The following is a 16,954-nucleotide window of genomic DNA, read 5'->3' as shown; positions in this document are numbered from 1 at the left end:
AAAGGGCTTTTTTTCCACTTAATTTAATGTGTTTTTGGCAGATCCAGTTTTGGTTGGTATTGGTATAATTATTATTTAAATTCAAAATCGACTATAATATTTTAATTTTCTCTCATGTAACTGAAATCTTTTTTATTTTGTTTTATATTTTAGCCTGTTATAAAAACCTTGATCCTTCCATTTTTCTTGGAAAAAAATATAGTTTATATTTATTTCGACATAAATTTTAATTTTTTTGAGTGAACGTAAATTTTAAATTGAATAAAAACTGAAATATTAACTTTTTTTAAAAAGTGATAAATTGACTTGTTGATCAAGGTCATTCATATAAATATATATATATATATATATATATATTGTTTTTGGGAGTATGAAAACACCCAATCACGTAAACGATTTGTATAATTACAAATTGAAACAAACTAATGAAATAATTATATATTATAAAAATGGATTAAAAAAAAAATATATATATATAAATTGATTTTTGTTTATTTTATGTGTCTCGTGAAGCATACAGTTGCAAAACTAATCTCCATCGTTCGCGTGCCGACTGCTTAACTCTTGGATGTGGTCGTGGAAAATTGACAGCCAAACGGTGAAACAACACGAATGTCGATGAAACTCCAAACCGCGTGGCACATCACAAAAGCATATTATTTATTATTATTAATAAACACAGCGATTCCTTCTGACCGGTAGCATTCATGCATGCCAAGACAACACCTCGCTCAAAAATTAATATTAAATCGAAAACAATTTTCTTTTTTTTTTTTTTGTTTTTTCAAATAATTTGTATTTTTATTTTTTTTTATTTTTTATTTTTTATTTTTATGTTTTTGGGCTGAGAATAAAGAAAATAGAATTGGCCATGTTTCTTTATCGGACTTTTCAGTCTGTGTTGGGAAAATCTTTCAAAACATCGATTTTGAAGTTGCCAATATGCCTACGCTACGCTCCGCGAATCCACTGTGAATGGCACAACGCCACGTGAAGGGGGGTGTAAAAATGTACAGTGGTAGGTGGATTCTACGGCTACGATGTTGCCAAAACTCCAAGGGGATGGTGATTGCAAAGACTAAGCTAGAGAGTGATTGCACGCTCTTAGATGAGAAGGTGGGAATATCAACCACGTAGTCCCTACGAGGAAGGTGATAAAATTAGTGAACTAAAACTGTCCAAACAAAATAACGAAGTAAAAAATAAAATAAAATAAAAATAAAAGGACAGCACATTCTCACTTGTGGAAAGAAAGAAAGACTTGCTTATTTTGACATGTAGGCTTTAAATGCCAAATTAAAATTTTGGTACAAAGGAGTCTGTAAAAGGTGCACGTTGCCTGCCAGAATTCTCATATTTTGGCATTTGTCTCTTAAAGATGTTTTTAATTTTGGAGGCAGACCATTTGTTTGTGTCCGAAGAGATGAGATGTGGGGGAGTTTGCATAAGTGAATAAGATGAAAGCACTAACCAGTAAGTAAGCCAAAGAACGAAGACTTAGATGTGTGGCTCAGTTTTTGTTGCTTATTAGCTCATTGACCCGCTTGGTTTTCTGACTCAGTTTTTGCTCCATCGTAGTTCGTCTTGAGGTTCGAAAACCAACCGCTTCTCTTTTGAGTTTTTTATGTTTGGTTTTTATAAAGTAGAGGTAGTCGTTGCTGTTTTCTATTCCTGCATGGTTTACTCTCTCTCTCTCTCTCTCTCTCTCTCTCTCTCTCTCTCTTTTTATCTGATTTCTTTCTTTCACGAGTTGGAATTTCTTTCGGTGTTAATCTTTATAGTTTTTCTGGAAAAGAAGGTCAAAAGTCATATTTGTTGTTCCAGTACGTTTTATTTATTGTTTTCTTTTTTGGTTTTTTAACATTTTCTGGCTCTGATTGCTTCTCCAAGTAAGCTTTCTTAAGCCTGGTTTTTTCAATATCCGGCGAAATCAACGATATTTTAATATTTCTAATAATTTCTGTGTGTCGTGAAAACTGCGAAATAAGATCGTTTTTCAACACTCATATCATATTATTGTTTGACTAATAAATTATTAATTACTAAAACAACTTTCATTTTAAAAGCAAGTCTTTGTTTTAATATTTCCATTTATGATTTCATCAGTTTCGTTGACGAGAGTCATTTTGTGATTCACGGACCCCGTTTATTGATTTAGTCGTATTTCTTTCCATGGAAGTAAATCAACTATCAAGCTTGAGCAGCTATCAAACACCTTTGCGAAAGAGCTCCTGATGAACTTTTTCGCTTTTTCCTTTTTTAACACCTTTCTGGGTTGACCTGAATAAGCACTAAAATATATATGAAATCTTCAAAAAGGTCTTTTTTTCACCTGGGTTATCAATTTCTTAGTGGTGATTCGGCATCACTTTTTAGCCTTTTCTGATTCTGTTTTTGCTTTAAATTGTTATTTACTTAAGTATTTAATCCCATGTTTGTATTATTACGATTTGATCTGTCTTCTGCCTGCAGATTATATATATAAAATTTTAAATCTATATTTTAATTAATCTGTGTTCGATATCATCGACCCTTTTTTGTTTGTCTTGTGTCTCTTTCTCTCTGTCTTTGTGTCTTGCTTTTCTACTTTTGTGCTTTCTGCTCGTGTCTCTCTGTATATATCGTTGTTTCATGTTTTTCCTGCTTTTCTCTCTGACTTCAGCTGTAAAAAGGTTCAAATAATATATAGTTTTATTGAAGCAGATACCAGTATTTCTTTCCTTCTTTTTTTTCTTTTTTTTTTTTTTTTTTTGTGGTGGGGGGGATGAAACAGATACCAGTCTTTCTGGGTTTAGGATTTTATTATTATTATTATTCTTATTGTTGTTGTTGTTATTTCAATGCTTATACGTACGCCAAATTTGGAGGCAGCTTAGCCCTGATTTTTGTTTTATGAATTTGAACTTTCAGTTTTGTCTTCAGAAAACATCTAACAATTGTTTTTTTAATATTTTCAGGAAACAAGGAAGGAATTGATGAGATTCAAGCATTAAGAAGTAAAAATATATAACATATATATATATAGCTCCTGATACAAAAATTGGGAGATGTCGTCAGAATCTTGGATCACATCTACTTCATGTTCAACCTCTGTGGTTCACCTCTCAGAGACCTCCTCAATCCCAGCATTAGTTCAATATATAGCATTTGCTTTTCTCTCTCCATGTCCTCAGCGAGCTCTGCTATCCATAGTAGATGTCATCTTCTTGCTTAGTCTCCTAGCATTTGCAATTCGTAAGCTTTATCAAAGGTTCATTTCCAATGAATACCGTGCCAATTCCGAACTCAGCAAACCACTTATCGGTAACAACTCAAACAGAGTTGCTCCTCCCAGAACTACTCTCTGGTTTAAACTCTCTCTGCTCGTGACTGCTCTGTTAGCTTTTTGTCACATTGTTGTATCCATTCTAGCATTCAATAAAAGTAGTCAATTCTCATGGAAGGTATTAGATGGGTTATTTTGGTTAGTTCAGGCGATATGTCACGCTGTTGCCGCAATCTTAATCTTGCATGAGAAGAGATTTCAAGCTGTTACTCACCCGATATCGCTTAGGATATATTGGTTTGCAAACTTCATCTTCATTACCCTGTTTGCCATTTCCGGTATTATTCGTTTTGTATCCGATGATGAAAATGAGGGAACAAGTTTGAGATTTGATGATATCGCTTCGATAATATCGTTCCCGTTGGCGACATTTCTTTTATTTGTTGCCAATTATGGATCAACTGGGATCGTTCCCAGTAGAATATCCGACGATGGAATGGCGGTGGGAACCAATTTATATGAACCGGATGCGAAGATAACCAATGTATCTGGCTATGCTTCAGCTTCCTTATTATCCAAGGCCTTTTGGATTTGGCTGAATCCTTTGCTGAGAGAAGGCTACAAATCAAGTATCAAACTTGATGAGGTGCCTTCGCTTTCACCAGATCATAGAGCTGAAAGAATGGCAGAGCTTTTTGAAGCGAACTGGCCTAAACCGAACGAGAGGTCGAACCACCCTGTTCTAATTGCATTGGTGCGATGCTTCTGGAGCAGAATTGCATTGACAGCATTTCTTGCAGGGATACGTTTGGTTGTGATGTATGTCGGGCCAGTACTTATCAACAGTTTCATTGATTTCACTGCAGGGAAAAGAAACTCTACAAATGAAGGATACTATCTCATATTGGTTCTTCTTTGTTCGAAATTCGTTGAAGTTTTAGCGACCCATCAATTTAACTTCAATACTCAGATGATTGGCATGCTCATCCGCAACACTCTCATTACTTCACTATACAGGAAGGGCCTGAGACTGTCCTGCTCTGCTCGGCAGACTCATGGGGTTGGACAGATAGTGAATCACATGGCTGTAGATGCCCAACAGCTCTCTGATATGATGCCCCAGGTTCATGCTGTTTGGATGATGCCATTTCAAGTGATTATATCCTTGGTGCTCCTCTATAACTACCTTGGTGCCTCAGTGCTAGCCGCGATAGTTGGACTTTTGGGTGTTCTTTTGTTTGTTGTGTACAACACCAAAAGCAACAACTTCTACCAGTTCAATTTGATGATGAAGCGCGATTCGAGAATGAAGGCGACCAATGAGATGCTTAATTACATGAGGGTGATTAAGTTCCAGGCATGGGAAGACCACTTCAATAGAAGAATTCTAGCTGTCCGTGACTCGGAATTTGGGTGGCTTACCAAGTTCATGTACTCTGTCTCTTTAAATATTATTGTGATGTGGAGCACACCGTTGCTGATATCAGCTGTTACATTCGGCGTTGCGCTTTTGTTGGGCGTGCCACTTGATGCGGGAACAGTGTTCACAACCACCACAGTCTTCAGAACCTTGCAGGAGCCAATCAGGACCTTCCCGCAATCTCTGATATCACTTTCGCAGGCCATGATAGCGCTTGGAAGGTTGGATCGGTATATGATGAGCAAGGAATTGCATGATGAATCAGTGGAGAGAGTGGAGGGTTGTGATGGTAGAACTGCTGTGGAGGTTAGAGATGGGGTGTTCAGCTGGGATGATGAAAGTGAAGAAGCGGTTTTGAAAAATATAAATATGAATATTAGTAAGGGGAAGATAGCAACTATAGTTGGGACTGTGGGATCTGGAAAGTCTTCACTCCTATGCTCTCTTCTTGGGGAGATGCATAAAATATCTGGAAAGGTATGGGTTCAATTTGGTAAACAACCTGAATTCTTATATTCCTCAATATATTTTGGCCATGCATTTTGTGGTTTATCTTGTCAGAAATCTCTTTCCAAGATGTCCCTAAGATTCAACTATATGATTGGATAACCCTTTTTGCTGTTTTTTCACTCACAGGTAAGAGTATGTGGAACAACTGCCTATGTATCTCAAACATCATGGATTCAGAATGGAACTATCGAAGAAAACATCCTATTTGGCTTGCCAATGGATAGACAGAGATATAATGAGGTTATCAGGGTTTGTTCCTTGGAGAAGGATTTGGAAATGATGGACTATGGAGATCAAACCGAGATTGGAGAGCGTGGCATCAACCTAAGTGGTGGCCAGAAACAGAGGATACAACTCGCCAGGGCTGTGTATCAAGATTGTGATATCTACCTTCTTGATGATGTCTTTAGTGCTGTTGACGCTCACACTGGATCGGAACTATTTAAGGTTTAAACTGCTACATGTTTCCTTCAATAATTAATTTTAAGAGAATTAAACTGCTAGCTTGCCTTTTATAGCAAAGTTAGCTAATCATATTTACCAGAGCTAAGAATAAGAATTAAGATAATTAAATATGCTGCAAGATGGATACCTTAATAAAGCTTTTCATTACTAATCTTCTAAAGCTATTAAAACTAGAATCTTGTCGAGTTATTTTACATAAACTTAACGCCTTTTCATATGCAGGAATGTGTGAAGGGAGCTCTCAAAGGCAAGACTATTGTACTAGTAACACATCAAGTTGACTTCTTGCATAATGTTGATCTTATTATGGTAATGAGAGATGGGACGATAGTACAATCAGGAAAGTACAATGATCTTCTAGATTCTGGCTTGGATTTTGGAGCACTAGTAGCTGCACACGAAACCTCCATGGATCTCGTAGACGTTGAGCATAATAACCCACAAAAAGAAAGAATAAATTCTCCACGACCAACTAGAAATGCATCCTCTTCCAGCCATGGCGAAGCCAATGGTGAAAGCAACTCTGTGGACCAACCAAAGTCTGAGAAGGGTACTGCAAAGCTTATTAAGGAGGAAGAGAAAGAAACTGGCAGAGTGAGCATGAATGTGTACAAGCAATATTTCACCGAGGCTTATGGTTGGTGGGGTGTAACAGCAATATTGTCCCTTTCTGTTCTTTGGCAAGCTGTTCTAATGTGCGGTGATTATTGGCTAGCCTATGAAACTGGTGATGAAAGGAAATTCAATCCCGCTCTGTTTATTTCTGTGTATGCTGCTATTGGTGTGGTTTCATTAGTCGTGGTAACAGCGAGATCCTTCTCTGTTACCATTGTGGGGCTAAAGACGGCACAAGTTTTCTTCTCCCAAATTCTCAATAGCATCTTACATGCCCCGATGTCGTTTTTTGATACTACTCCTTCGGGAAGAATCCTAAGTCGGGTAACGACTCTTAAAAGTTCTAGCTCTTTCTCATTTAATCCCATGTTTTCAAACTTCATGTTCAGTTAGCTCTTGAAACTTAAAAATGTTCTCTCTCTTTTCAGGCATCTACAGATCAGACCAATGTTGATTTCCTCCTCCCCTTTTTCTTGAGTATTACAATTGCCATGTACATCACACTGCTCAGTACCTTCTTCATCACAATTCAATACGCCTGGCCAACAATATTCTTAATTGTTCCTCTTGCTTGGCTCAATATTTGGTACAGGGTACGTCCTTTGATTTTTTTAACAGTTTTTGTACTTTTATTTCATTTGGGTAACTACACAAAACCTACTTGAAGCTCTTGAGTAACTACACACTCAAATATTTGTATTTTATGCATTCATGTCTTGAAAGATTTTAAGCATTCATTTTATTTTGGAAAAAACAATTTGTTTCAATAATAAATTTTAATTTTTTCCATTAGCGTTCTTAGTTTGAAGATTTGACATACTTTAGAAAGTATTTTGTTTTTTTTTGGTAGCTGTGTAAGCTTAAAATAATTTCAAGCTACTTAGCCAAACCAATATTTATAGTTTTTAATCTTACAGTCAAAGAAGTATGTGAGTTAAAACAGATCATTATTACAGGCACCTGCCTCCTGATTAGATGATTATAGCATTTGCATTGTGTTTTTCACAATGAATGGTCTAATATAATCCTCACAGCACCCAAATCTTTTGAACAGCAAATCCAAGTCAGGGTAAATTGTGAGAATTATGAACTGACTTTTACAACTTATGCCAAGCTGTAGAAAATGAACTGAACTAAAATATAAGAGTCAAAAAGAGAGGCTGTATAGATTTTTTACTGACAGTTCCTTGTGGTTTTTAGGGATACTATCTTGCAACATCTCGTGAACTTACCCGCTTTGATCAAATCACAAAAGCACCTATTATCCATCACTTTTCAGAAACTATAGCTGGGGTTATGACCATCCGCGCTTTCAGAAAGCAGGGTAGATTCAGGCAGGAGAACATTAGAAGAGTAAATGCCAATTTGCGTATGGATTTCCACAACAATTCATCCAACGAGTGGTTGGGTTTTCGCTTGGAACTTCTTGGGAGTATTGTCATGTGCTTATCAACTTTGTTTATGATCATGCTACCAAGCAATGTTATAAAGCCAGGTATTATTCCATTTCAATACTTAAATTATCCATGTCGAAACTTGATCATCATCTCTCAGTGATTACTGATTTCTGAGTTCTCTGCATCTGTCAATATTTACATATCAAAATTTTTACGAGTCCATCCTAATCAAGATTAGATTTCGGCTTTGTTTGGTAAATGGTTATTTATTAGCAATGTCCTTTCGATTTTCCTTCTCTCTAGCGAACCAAAGCAAGGTTACTATTGTGCTTTATACAATTACAGTTTTTGACATAAATATGGTAGAAACTTGACTAACTCAGATTTTGAACATAATTGCAGAGAATGTTGGTTTATCTCTCTCCTATGGGTTGTCCCTCAATGCTGTGATGTTCTGGGCTGTATTTATGAGTTGCTTTGTGGAAAATAGGATGGTCTCCGTTGAGAGGATCAAACAGTTTACTAATATTCCATCTGAAGCAGCATGGGAGATCAAAGATCGTCATGCTCCTCCAAATTGGCCAAACCATGGCAATGTTGAGCTTAAAGACTTGCAGGTGATTCACTTCAAACTTTTTTGATATCTTAAAAATTTTATCAACCTTCTCATCCAATTCAAAGACTTTGTAAACTAGCCATGGTATTCCTCGATGACTTGGACAATCAAAAATTAATGCACAGAAAGTGAACACTAATTCTTAAGATACAACCTTTAAGCCATATTTGGGACTGAGCAATCATTCTACTGGTAATAATGCCCTCCCTCCCTTTCTTGACAAGCAGGTCAGGTATCGTCCGAATACACCCCTTGTTCTTAAAGGCATTACTTTGAGCATTCGGGGAGGAGAGAAGATCGGCGTTGTTGGTCGAACAGGAAGTGGGAAATCAACTTTAATTCAAGTATTATTTAGGCTAGTGGAACCCACAGGAGGGAGAATTATCATTGATGGCATTGATATAACCATGCTGGGGCTTCATGAACTAAGGTCTCGCTTCGGGATCATTCCTCAAGAACCAGTTCTTTTTGAAGGAACTGTGAGGAGCAACATCGATCCAACTGGAACACATTCCGATGAAGAGATATGGAAGGTAAAAGCACACCATTGCTATTTCCTGATTATAAACGGAATTCAGAAGCAAACTTATTCATGAACTTAATTTGCTGATTAGCAACAATTTTATTGATTTTGTAGAGCTTGGAACGGTGCCAACTTAAAGATGTGGTGGCCTCGAAGCCGGAAAAGCTTGATGCATTAGGTACCATGATTATTGTCACGTTCACTTTCTTCTCCTTACAAACTTGTTTGATTTCTTAGGCTGAAAATGTATGTTTGCATTGATATATATAGTGATTGATAATGGAGACAATTGGAGTGTGGGACAAAGACAGCTTCTGTGTCTTGGAAGAGTAATGCTGAAACACAGCCGCCTTTTGTTTATGGACGAAGCTACTGCTTCGGTTGATTCACAAACTGATGCTGTTATACAAAAGATCATCCGAGAGGACTTTGCTGCTTGCACAATCATCAGCATTGCTCACCGAATTCCTACTGTTATGGACTGTGATCGAGTTTTAGTAATTGATGCAGGTCAGTTTCTTTCTCTTTTTCCTCTCTTGTACAGCTCAATTTTGAGACTTGCGCTGGGATTTTCGTACTGATGCCGATGTTGCTGATGTCTGTGTCTTGGTTTTTCACAGGACGAGCAAAAGAGTTCGATGCACCATCGCGGTTGCTTGAGAGGCCATCATTGTTTGGGGCATTAGTTCAGGAGTATGCCAATCGGTCGGCTGAATTGTAGATCTCAACCAATATGATGTTCGGTTCGGTTTGATTTTGGTAGGCAAAATTTGCTGCTGATTGAGAGGCAAAATTTTCAACCTTCCTGAAAATCATTGCCAAGATTGGTTATGGTATAACACTCCATGTTATGGAGACGAAAATAATCTTCTCAATTTTCCGACAAGAAAGGGAATAATTCTCTCGAGTTTGAAGTACTTTGTATAAAACATTTTTACAAAGTCGGGCTACCTGAACTAATTTCTACTCTGTGACCTAAGAAAAAAAACCACTCATATCATCGATGGTAGTGTTAGTGTAACACAAAATTATGAGATCCTTTTCCTAATATTAGTTACACTTTAGAATTGATTTTCTTCTCCTTTTTGATTTCATAATTATGTCTGCAATAAAAAGTGTAACATATTTTTGTACTTCTTTTTGTTTATGTTACTAAAAATAATGTTTACTTGAATTGAATTATTATTATTTATTTTTCTTGGTGTATTATCAAGTTGGACAAAATCTCTATAATTAAATTAAACTTCTGAATGGTGTAGTGACTCAGACTGGCGCAAAACATTCCTTAATATATTATTTTAAATGAACGTTTTTAAGAGGTATTATTTTACTTATAAAGAATATTTATTAAATCAAAAAAGAAAATTTTGACGGAGATTTTTTTTTTTTTTTTTTTTTTTTTTTTTTTGTGTTTGCTGTCCCCTATGCCCTCCCCACCCGTGACTCGAACTCGCGCAACTGTGGCGCTATCATTTTCATTGTTCTTTGGTTTTTTAATTAAAGCTAATTTTCTTAAGCTTGAAGAGCTCATCTACTTTCTTTTTCGTTTATTTTTTTGTAAGGATCTTTTGTAGTTTCTTATAGTCCAAGGCAGCTGAATAGAGCTGCTCATGAGCTAGCAAAATATTCCCTATGTCGATCTGTGTATGAATCCTGGTTACTTGGCTTACTTCTATTCTCAAGGGTGGTTTATCTTCATCTGATTAATGAAGCATAGACGTATTCTTTTCACAACAAAAAAATAAAATTAAAAATTAAAAATTAAAGAGAGAGAGAGGTTAAAACGCACCGTTTAAGGCTAACTTTAAACCCCGACCCCTAAACCCTTCCCTGTTCTGCCCATTTGGTGCTGCTGATTGTGCCCTAGAAGCAGAAACAGAGACCAAGAGAGAGATGGGAAGGTCGAGAAGAAAGTACAAGAAATCGAGGCCAAAGGTCCGCGTGGGTTTGCCGAAGAGGAAGCCCAACGTCTTCAAACCAGCCTTCTGTCTCCCTCCCAAACTCCGGTCTTTGCTCGATGAAAGCGACCCTTCTTCTGCTACTAAATGGGACAACAAAGCAAGCGTTATCCAAAACTACAACTCGTTCGGCTTCGTATCAAACCCTAACTTGCTCGGCGTTCGTGCCCGAACCTCTCACATGATTCAAAGCGATGATCTCCAGGTCCCTCCCCCTTCTGTGCCGTCCGATGAGGCCGCCACCGATCTGGATTATACCAATTGCGGTAGCGATCTCGAAGAAGACGGTCAGTTGCTTCTTCTTTCTCTTTTTTTTTTTTTGTTTTTAAATTATTTTTACATAATTTGGGTAAATCCATTGATGAAATTGATTAGAATTTTACCTGTAAATCAATTTTGTTCGAGCTGGGCTCACTGATTTAATTTTGTTTGGGTTGGGCTATATAGACTTGAAGTCGGCGCTGGGAAAGAAACGAAGAGATGGGAAATCCGCACTTCCACAACCATTGACTGCGATGCAGCGCCTTCATATCTCTCGTCTTGTAGAGAAATATGGAGATGACTATCAGGTAGGATTAGGAATAAAAATAGGAAAGCGTAGTGTTTTATTTATTTATTTTTTTTGCTTGCTGTTGTGTTAGAGATTTATGAAAGATTATATGGGTTTTGTATGTTTGCTTGCAGGGTATGTTCATGGATACGAAGCTAAATGCGATGCAGCATTCTGTTGCCACTTTGGCGAAACTGTGCAAGAGGTATCACATGTATAAAGATCGAAATCCTTTGATCTTAGTTTGAAACTTGTGAGGAAATTTTGATACCGAGTTTTTGTGCGTTTATAACTGATGAAAGCAATGAAAAGATTCAGAATATTAATTTAATTTTTCTACTTCCTAATTCTGTTCTTAATCTTCAAATAATCTTTTATCAGTCTTGAATTTGTAATGGTTCTAGTGCAATGGATACTAGTCCCTGTATCTTCTTTTATCACTATCCAGGTACCAATTATCAGAAAAATAGAACAAAAGCTTTTCCAACTCCAGTGGAGCTGTGATGGAGTGGATTCATTCCAACTCCAGTGGAGCTGTGATGGAGTGGATTCATTGTTCTGAATTTGCCTAATTTCGTATTAACCATGGTTCAGATCGATTTAGTTTCTCAGTTTATACTCTTAACATCGATGATTGTTGAATCTTTGGTTTGGTTGGCTTCAATATAAATATAAAATCTCTTTCACTCGTTCGTACAAAACATGAACAAGCATCATCGTGCACTAAGTCCTGCTAATTCTACTGAAAATATATTAAAGTTTAAGTTTTTGTCCTAAGGAAACTACTTAACCAAAACAAAAGAGAATTCCTTAATGTCAAACAAATCCATCTTCACTAAAAAGGTAGCCAATAATATGGGTTTCTTTAATCGAATACGGATATGGTGGTCGAAATTTTTTTGTTGAAGATGTGATCCATATTACTGTAGTCATAATATGGGATACTTTATTTATTTTCTAACTTGAAAAATAATGTCTTAGATTGATCAGAAATGTGGAAAACTACATAAGCATGGGCTCTTTTTTTTACTGTTTAAGTATTTAAATATAAATATATACATGCAAAAACAAGTATTTTTCGTAGACGGACCTGGCGTCCAGTGGGATTCAAATGACTGAGCTTTACATTTTTTTATTTTTTTTTCCTATATATTGGAGCTCTTTAAATTAAGCCAAAGAAGTTGATTGAATTAAAAAACTAAATTTAAAGAAGGTTGATAGGTTTACTTTAACATCCCCTTCTTCGAAATATTCAAACCTGAATGATATGGGCAATTATAAAACTATTCCAACGAAAAAGCAAAAAAAAAAGGCATGCTAATATAATATTCCAAGAGTCCATGTAAGATCAGCCGCGAATTTCTACAGGTCGGACGGAGAAACAGGGGGAGAGAGAGTTAGAGGAGAGATTTCTGGGTTTTGATTGGGGGAGGAATGGTGGGCTTAGAAAGACTAACAGTTTATCATCAACATCTGATGGATGATGGTAATGGTGGTGATGTGGAGGGTTTGGAGCATCCTCCGTTTTCTTGTTCTTTTGGGGTTTCATGCTCAATTTGTCTTGCTTTGGCTAGCGATGATGGAGGCAGATCAAGGGCTAAGCTGTAATACGGCCATGTGTTCCACCTGGGTATGTGTTTCTTTTTGTTTTCTGTGTTTCTCATTAATTCTATGTCCATTGTTGATATGAAAATCATAATTTATTTTTGGTGATATTTATTGAAATTTTGACTATTGGGTTGTCTTACAAAAGGAATTTATTAATATAGATCGACTTTGCAACTATATTTTTTTTTTTTACAACTATTGTCCCTTTTCTTGCTGTCTTTTTTGAATTCTCATGTTGAACTTGCATGTCTGCATCAGAAATATAGTTCTATTTCACTGATACAGCGCTTGGAAAGAAAATTTTGTAGAAAATCTTTGGGTGTACTTGTCATTATAAGGAAAGAAGAAGAAACAAGAAGCGCGTTTTGACTTTCTAATTGTAGGTATACTTACTAGGTTCATAACAGCTTTAATAAGTGGATCAAGGAGTGGAATCTCACATCAACTCAATTAACTTGCCTAATAACCTAACAACCACACTGTCAACGATGTGATATGTTAGTTTCACCGAGTAACAATGCATATTCTCAGCTTCCCGTCACAATGCCCTTATATAGAGACAACAAATGCCATGAATTTCTTGTCAATATGTCAGGTTGATGAGAACTCCAATTGCATGGTCCTGTTGATGGCCAGACCGGGATGAGGTGCTTTTAGCATGTGCATATAGTGCTGTTGGTTCATGATGCTCTCTGCAATTTATATCTTGTATTCTTTTATTAGCATCGATAAATAACCTCATAACACTAATTAATATGAAGAAAAAGAACAAGCCTAATTTAATCGGTGGATGAACTCGTTACCTGGAGTGTATGATATCCTTCCCATAATTCTCAGTTCTCACATTTTTAACTTTGCTTTCTTCCTAACGATTGTGATTTGATTTCATTAGTTATTAATGAAAGGTTACGATTCCTATAATTATGCAGTTTGATCAGGATTGACATTTGTACATATGCATATGCATTCAGTTAATGTTTTGTGTCAAAGCTGTTTCTGTTCTCATTCTGCACTTCTATTTTCATTCCATAACCTTGACTTTGCTTGCATGATTATTTATCCATGTGCACCATCCACTAGCATTTACTCAATGATGATATGCATTCAATTGTTGTGCTGTCCTTTAATACTTTTTGCAGATTGCATTGGTTCAGCATTTAATGTAAAGGGGTTATTTACCCAATAATTATCTATCCATTCAGTTGTTGAGCTGTCCTTAAATACTTTTTGCAGATTGCATTGGTTTAGCATTTAATGTAAAGGAGTTATGCTGTGTCCAAATTGCCGAAAATTTGAGAAAAGTCAATGGCTATATGCCAATGGTTCTACCCAATCACTTCCTGAGAGCTTAGATGACTGGATAAATATGATTTAAGTTACACTGAAATGGTATGAAACTAATTCTTTTTAGTTTGCATACCTCAGCCACCAACTGACCGTCTAAATGGCTCTTTCTCTGTACTCTCAAGTTTTTTAGTTATATGGTCAGTGAATTTAGCCTATTCTAAAATTTAATAAGCAATTAAACTCAGTGATATTGCAAAACTAAGCTAGGCTCGACCTTAGCAAAACTGAGGAAGTTAGGCTTAGCAAATCTTGAGGTGCTTCCAAACTCAAACTTGGCTAAGTTTCAAAATATTTAATCCTGGATTTTAACTGTGTGTTGTTGAAATAAGCTTTGAATCTAACAAATATTCACTTTTGGAACGTTTGTCTTGATTTTACCTTTTACACTTTGGAACGTTTGTCCCATGGTTTTGTCTGTCAATCAGTGCGTCTTGCGATTTGATCTCATTCTATGCTTTTTGCAGCTGTTTAGAATTCACAAGTGTCCGTTTGGTGAATTGACAAAAATTCATTAATCTTTTGAGTAAGCAAGATAGCTGTTATGTAACTTCGAGCCTTTTGTCCTGTTTTATTTTGTACCTATGTTTGTATGTTCATCTTTCGGGAACATGCATGCTACTCATTTAGATGGGTTCTAGTGAATTTAATGGTTCCAGTTTTAGTAGCAACTAGAAAGTTCTTTTTTATTGTGTGACATAGCATATTTTTTTCTTTGATTTCATCAAACACCTGGAGTATTTTTTACCATTTGAAATCACGTGTAACTTTTTGATCCCTCATTGGAGATAACATGCTTTAACACCTTGTCAGTCTGCACCTTTCATTATTCAACAAGAATGACAGAAAACACCTCTGTTGTTATTCTATGTACGCTATGCCACAAATTGTATTGTTTCATTTAGCATTTTTTTCTCCTCATGTAGGTTGAGTATAGTTAAGTTTTCTTCCTTTTGAAAGGCAACACATGAGAGACATTTGCTCCATTTATCCATATCATGAACTTTAACTATAAACTTGACAAATAGAGGATTTGGAAACATAGCTTCTTTTAACATTATCTTAACAATATGTGACCAAAGATGTGCGGAACTTAAAATTATTACCAGAAGACTGATCCGATCCTCGTTTCTCTGATCAAGGATTTGAAAGTTTCTGTTTCCATTTTTAAACAAGAGTTCAACTTCAACCTTTCAAATTAATTCACCAAAAGATATTCCATCTTTCCAGCTAGTTTTTATTTTTTATTTTTTTATTTTTTTATTTTTTTGCTATTAAACAGGTGTTTAGGGACTGTAACTCTGTGGCAGATTATCTTGCAAAGTTAAGTCATGAATGTAATTTGGGAGTCAAACATTTACTTCTGTATGACAGTTTAGGAAGTGTAACTTTGAGGTTGATTAAGAAAGGGCCTTGTCAAGTTTCATTTTATTCTGGATGACATTGATTTTCTTAAGATTTGTTCAATGGTAATTATAATTTTCTCCGGCAAAATAGAGGGATTATTAATTTATTGTATTATTAGAATAAAAATTTTATCATTTTTGTTTATGTTAATATGTCAGCCACGAGAACCCAAAGATGTAGCTATGTAAGGTGGATAAACTAGTCTATCATCCTATAGCCTTCAGACTTAAGATATACTAACAAAAGCATATAATAATTGAATGCCTACTTAAGCTAACAGAAGAAGAAATGCATATCCCATAAACTAAAAACCAAAGAATAAAGCTAGTTAAGGAAAGAAGCTAGAGTTTCTTCAAAGCCAAAGACCCGCGTTTTCCTCGTCTAAGTCCATATCGATTGTAGAACCCGATCTTTATTAAACTTTGGGTTGTTTGTTTGTTATCTCTTCTATCGTCTCCAATAAACACCTCGGAGTTGTTCCAGAGAAGAAAAATCTCACGGTCTTGGGACCATCTAGCTCTATAATGATCTCTACTTAAATTTTGACGAGTGATTGACAAATATTTTCAAATTCTTTCTAACAGGGTAGCTATGATTTTTATTTTTTTTATTTTTGAAAAGAGTAAGGGAGAGTTACTGTCACAAAAATAAAATAAAAAATCAAAATATTGAACTGAAATTTTTTTTTTTCTTAATGGTAAAAATAGAAAACATTAGAAGATTAAATTTCGGGAAAATATTGTAACAAAAAGAAATTTTTGAGGAGCAAAAATGGAATCAATTCACTTATGGAAATTTTTTCAAAGATGATTTTGCAATTAGCAAAAATGGAATGAAAACTTTAATGGAAAATGTTTTTAAAGATGATTTGGCAATTTGAAAATTCTATCAGCCACTTGTCAAAATTTTAATAAAAGATCTTTTGTAGAGCTAGGTGGACCCAAGATTGTAAAAAAAATTTTGATATTAACAGGCTTAACCCATGATTCCACCACACCATATTCACTGTACGTATAAGCCCTGACTTTTATAATGAGTGATTATAATGAGTGAGATCAGGTGGTTCAGTTTTCAGGCACAAGGGTGTAGCTATTTTCATTATCAAGATCATCAGGAGCCCCACAAGCTGCAGGAGGCAAAGGTGTCGATATGAATACCTCTAATTGCTGATGTCGAATGAAATAATCCACATAATATACCACGAAAACATTCTGCAGGTGCATATGGCTTTGGGATGCCACGAAAACAATTGTTTATCTCATGTTGGGAACCGACA

The 16,954-nt window shown here is 35.8% G+C and overlaps 2 protein-coding genes across 4 annotated transcripts; both read left to right on the top strand.

Annotated features, from left to right (window-relative positions):
• Positions 1 to 1,264: 1,264 nt before the first annotated feature.
• LOC107426334 (ABC transporter C family member 4) lies at positions 1,265 to 10,003 on the top strand. 3 transcript variants are annotated; one of them, XM_048480826.2, is made up of 11 exons: positions 1,265 to 1,473; positions 2,958 to 5,162; positions 5,322 to 5,642; positions 5,883 to 6,599; positions 6,704 to 6,868; positions 7,476 to 7,770; positions 8,075 to 8,289; positions 8,516 to 8,821; positions 8,926 to 8,989; positions 9,082 to 9,321; positions 9,432 to 10,003. In XM_048480826.2, exons 2-11 carry the CDS (start codon positions 3,048 to 3,050, stop codon positions 9,530 to 9,532), a joined length of 4,539 nt encoding a protein of 1,512 aa, XP_048336783.1. In that variant the 5' UTR covers positions 1,265 to 1,473; positions 2,958 to 3,047; the 3' UTR covers positions 9,533 to 10,003. The 3 variants fall into 3 exon arrangements, with proteins under 3 accessions (XP_048336783.1, XP_015891962.1, XP_048336784.1); XM_016036476.4 differs by having other exon boundaries at positions 1,265 to 1,589; XM_048480827.2 differs by lacking the exon at positions 1,265 to 1,473 and adding an exon at positions 1,977 to 2,319.
• A 523-nt stretch (positions 10,004 to 10,526) lies between these two features.
• LOC107426302 (uncharacterized) lies at positions 10,527 to 11,650 on the top strand. Its single transcript, XM_016036435.4, has 3 exons — positions 10,527 to 11,056; positions 11,217 to 11,338; positions 11,454 to 11,650. Exons 1-3 carry the CDS (start codon positions 10,705 to 10,707, stop codon positions 11,565 to 11,567), a joined length of 588 nt encoding a protein of 195 aa, XP_015891921.1. The 5' UTR covers positions 10,527 to 10,704; the 3' UTR covers positions 11,568 to 11,650.
• The last annotated feature ends 5,304 nt before the right edge of the window (positions 11,651 to 16,954 follow it).

The sequence above is a fragment of the Ziziphus jujuba genome, chromosome 9 (assembly GCF_031755915.1).
Source record: "Ziziphus jujuba cultivar Dongzao chromosome 9, ASM3175591v1".
In the NCBI taxonomy this organism is placed as follows: domain Eukaryota; kingdom Viridiplantae; phylum Streptophyta; class Magnoliopsida; order Rosales; family Rhamnaceae; genus Ziziphus; species Ziziphus jujuba.
The sequence above is the reverse complement of the archived record's forward strand: the minus strand, read 5'-3'. Positions and strand labels throughout refer to the sequence as shown.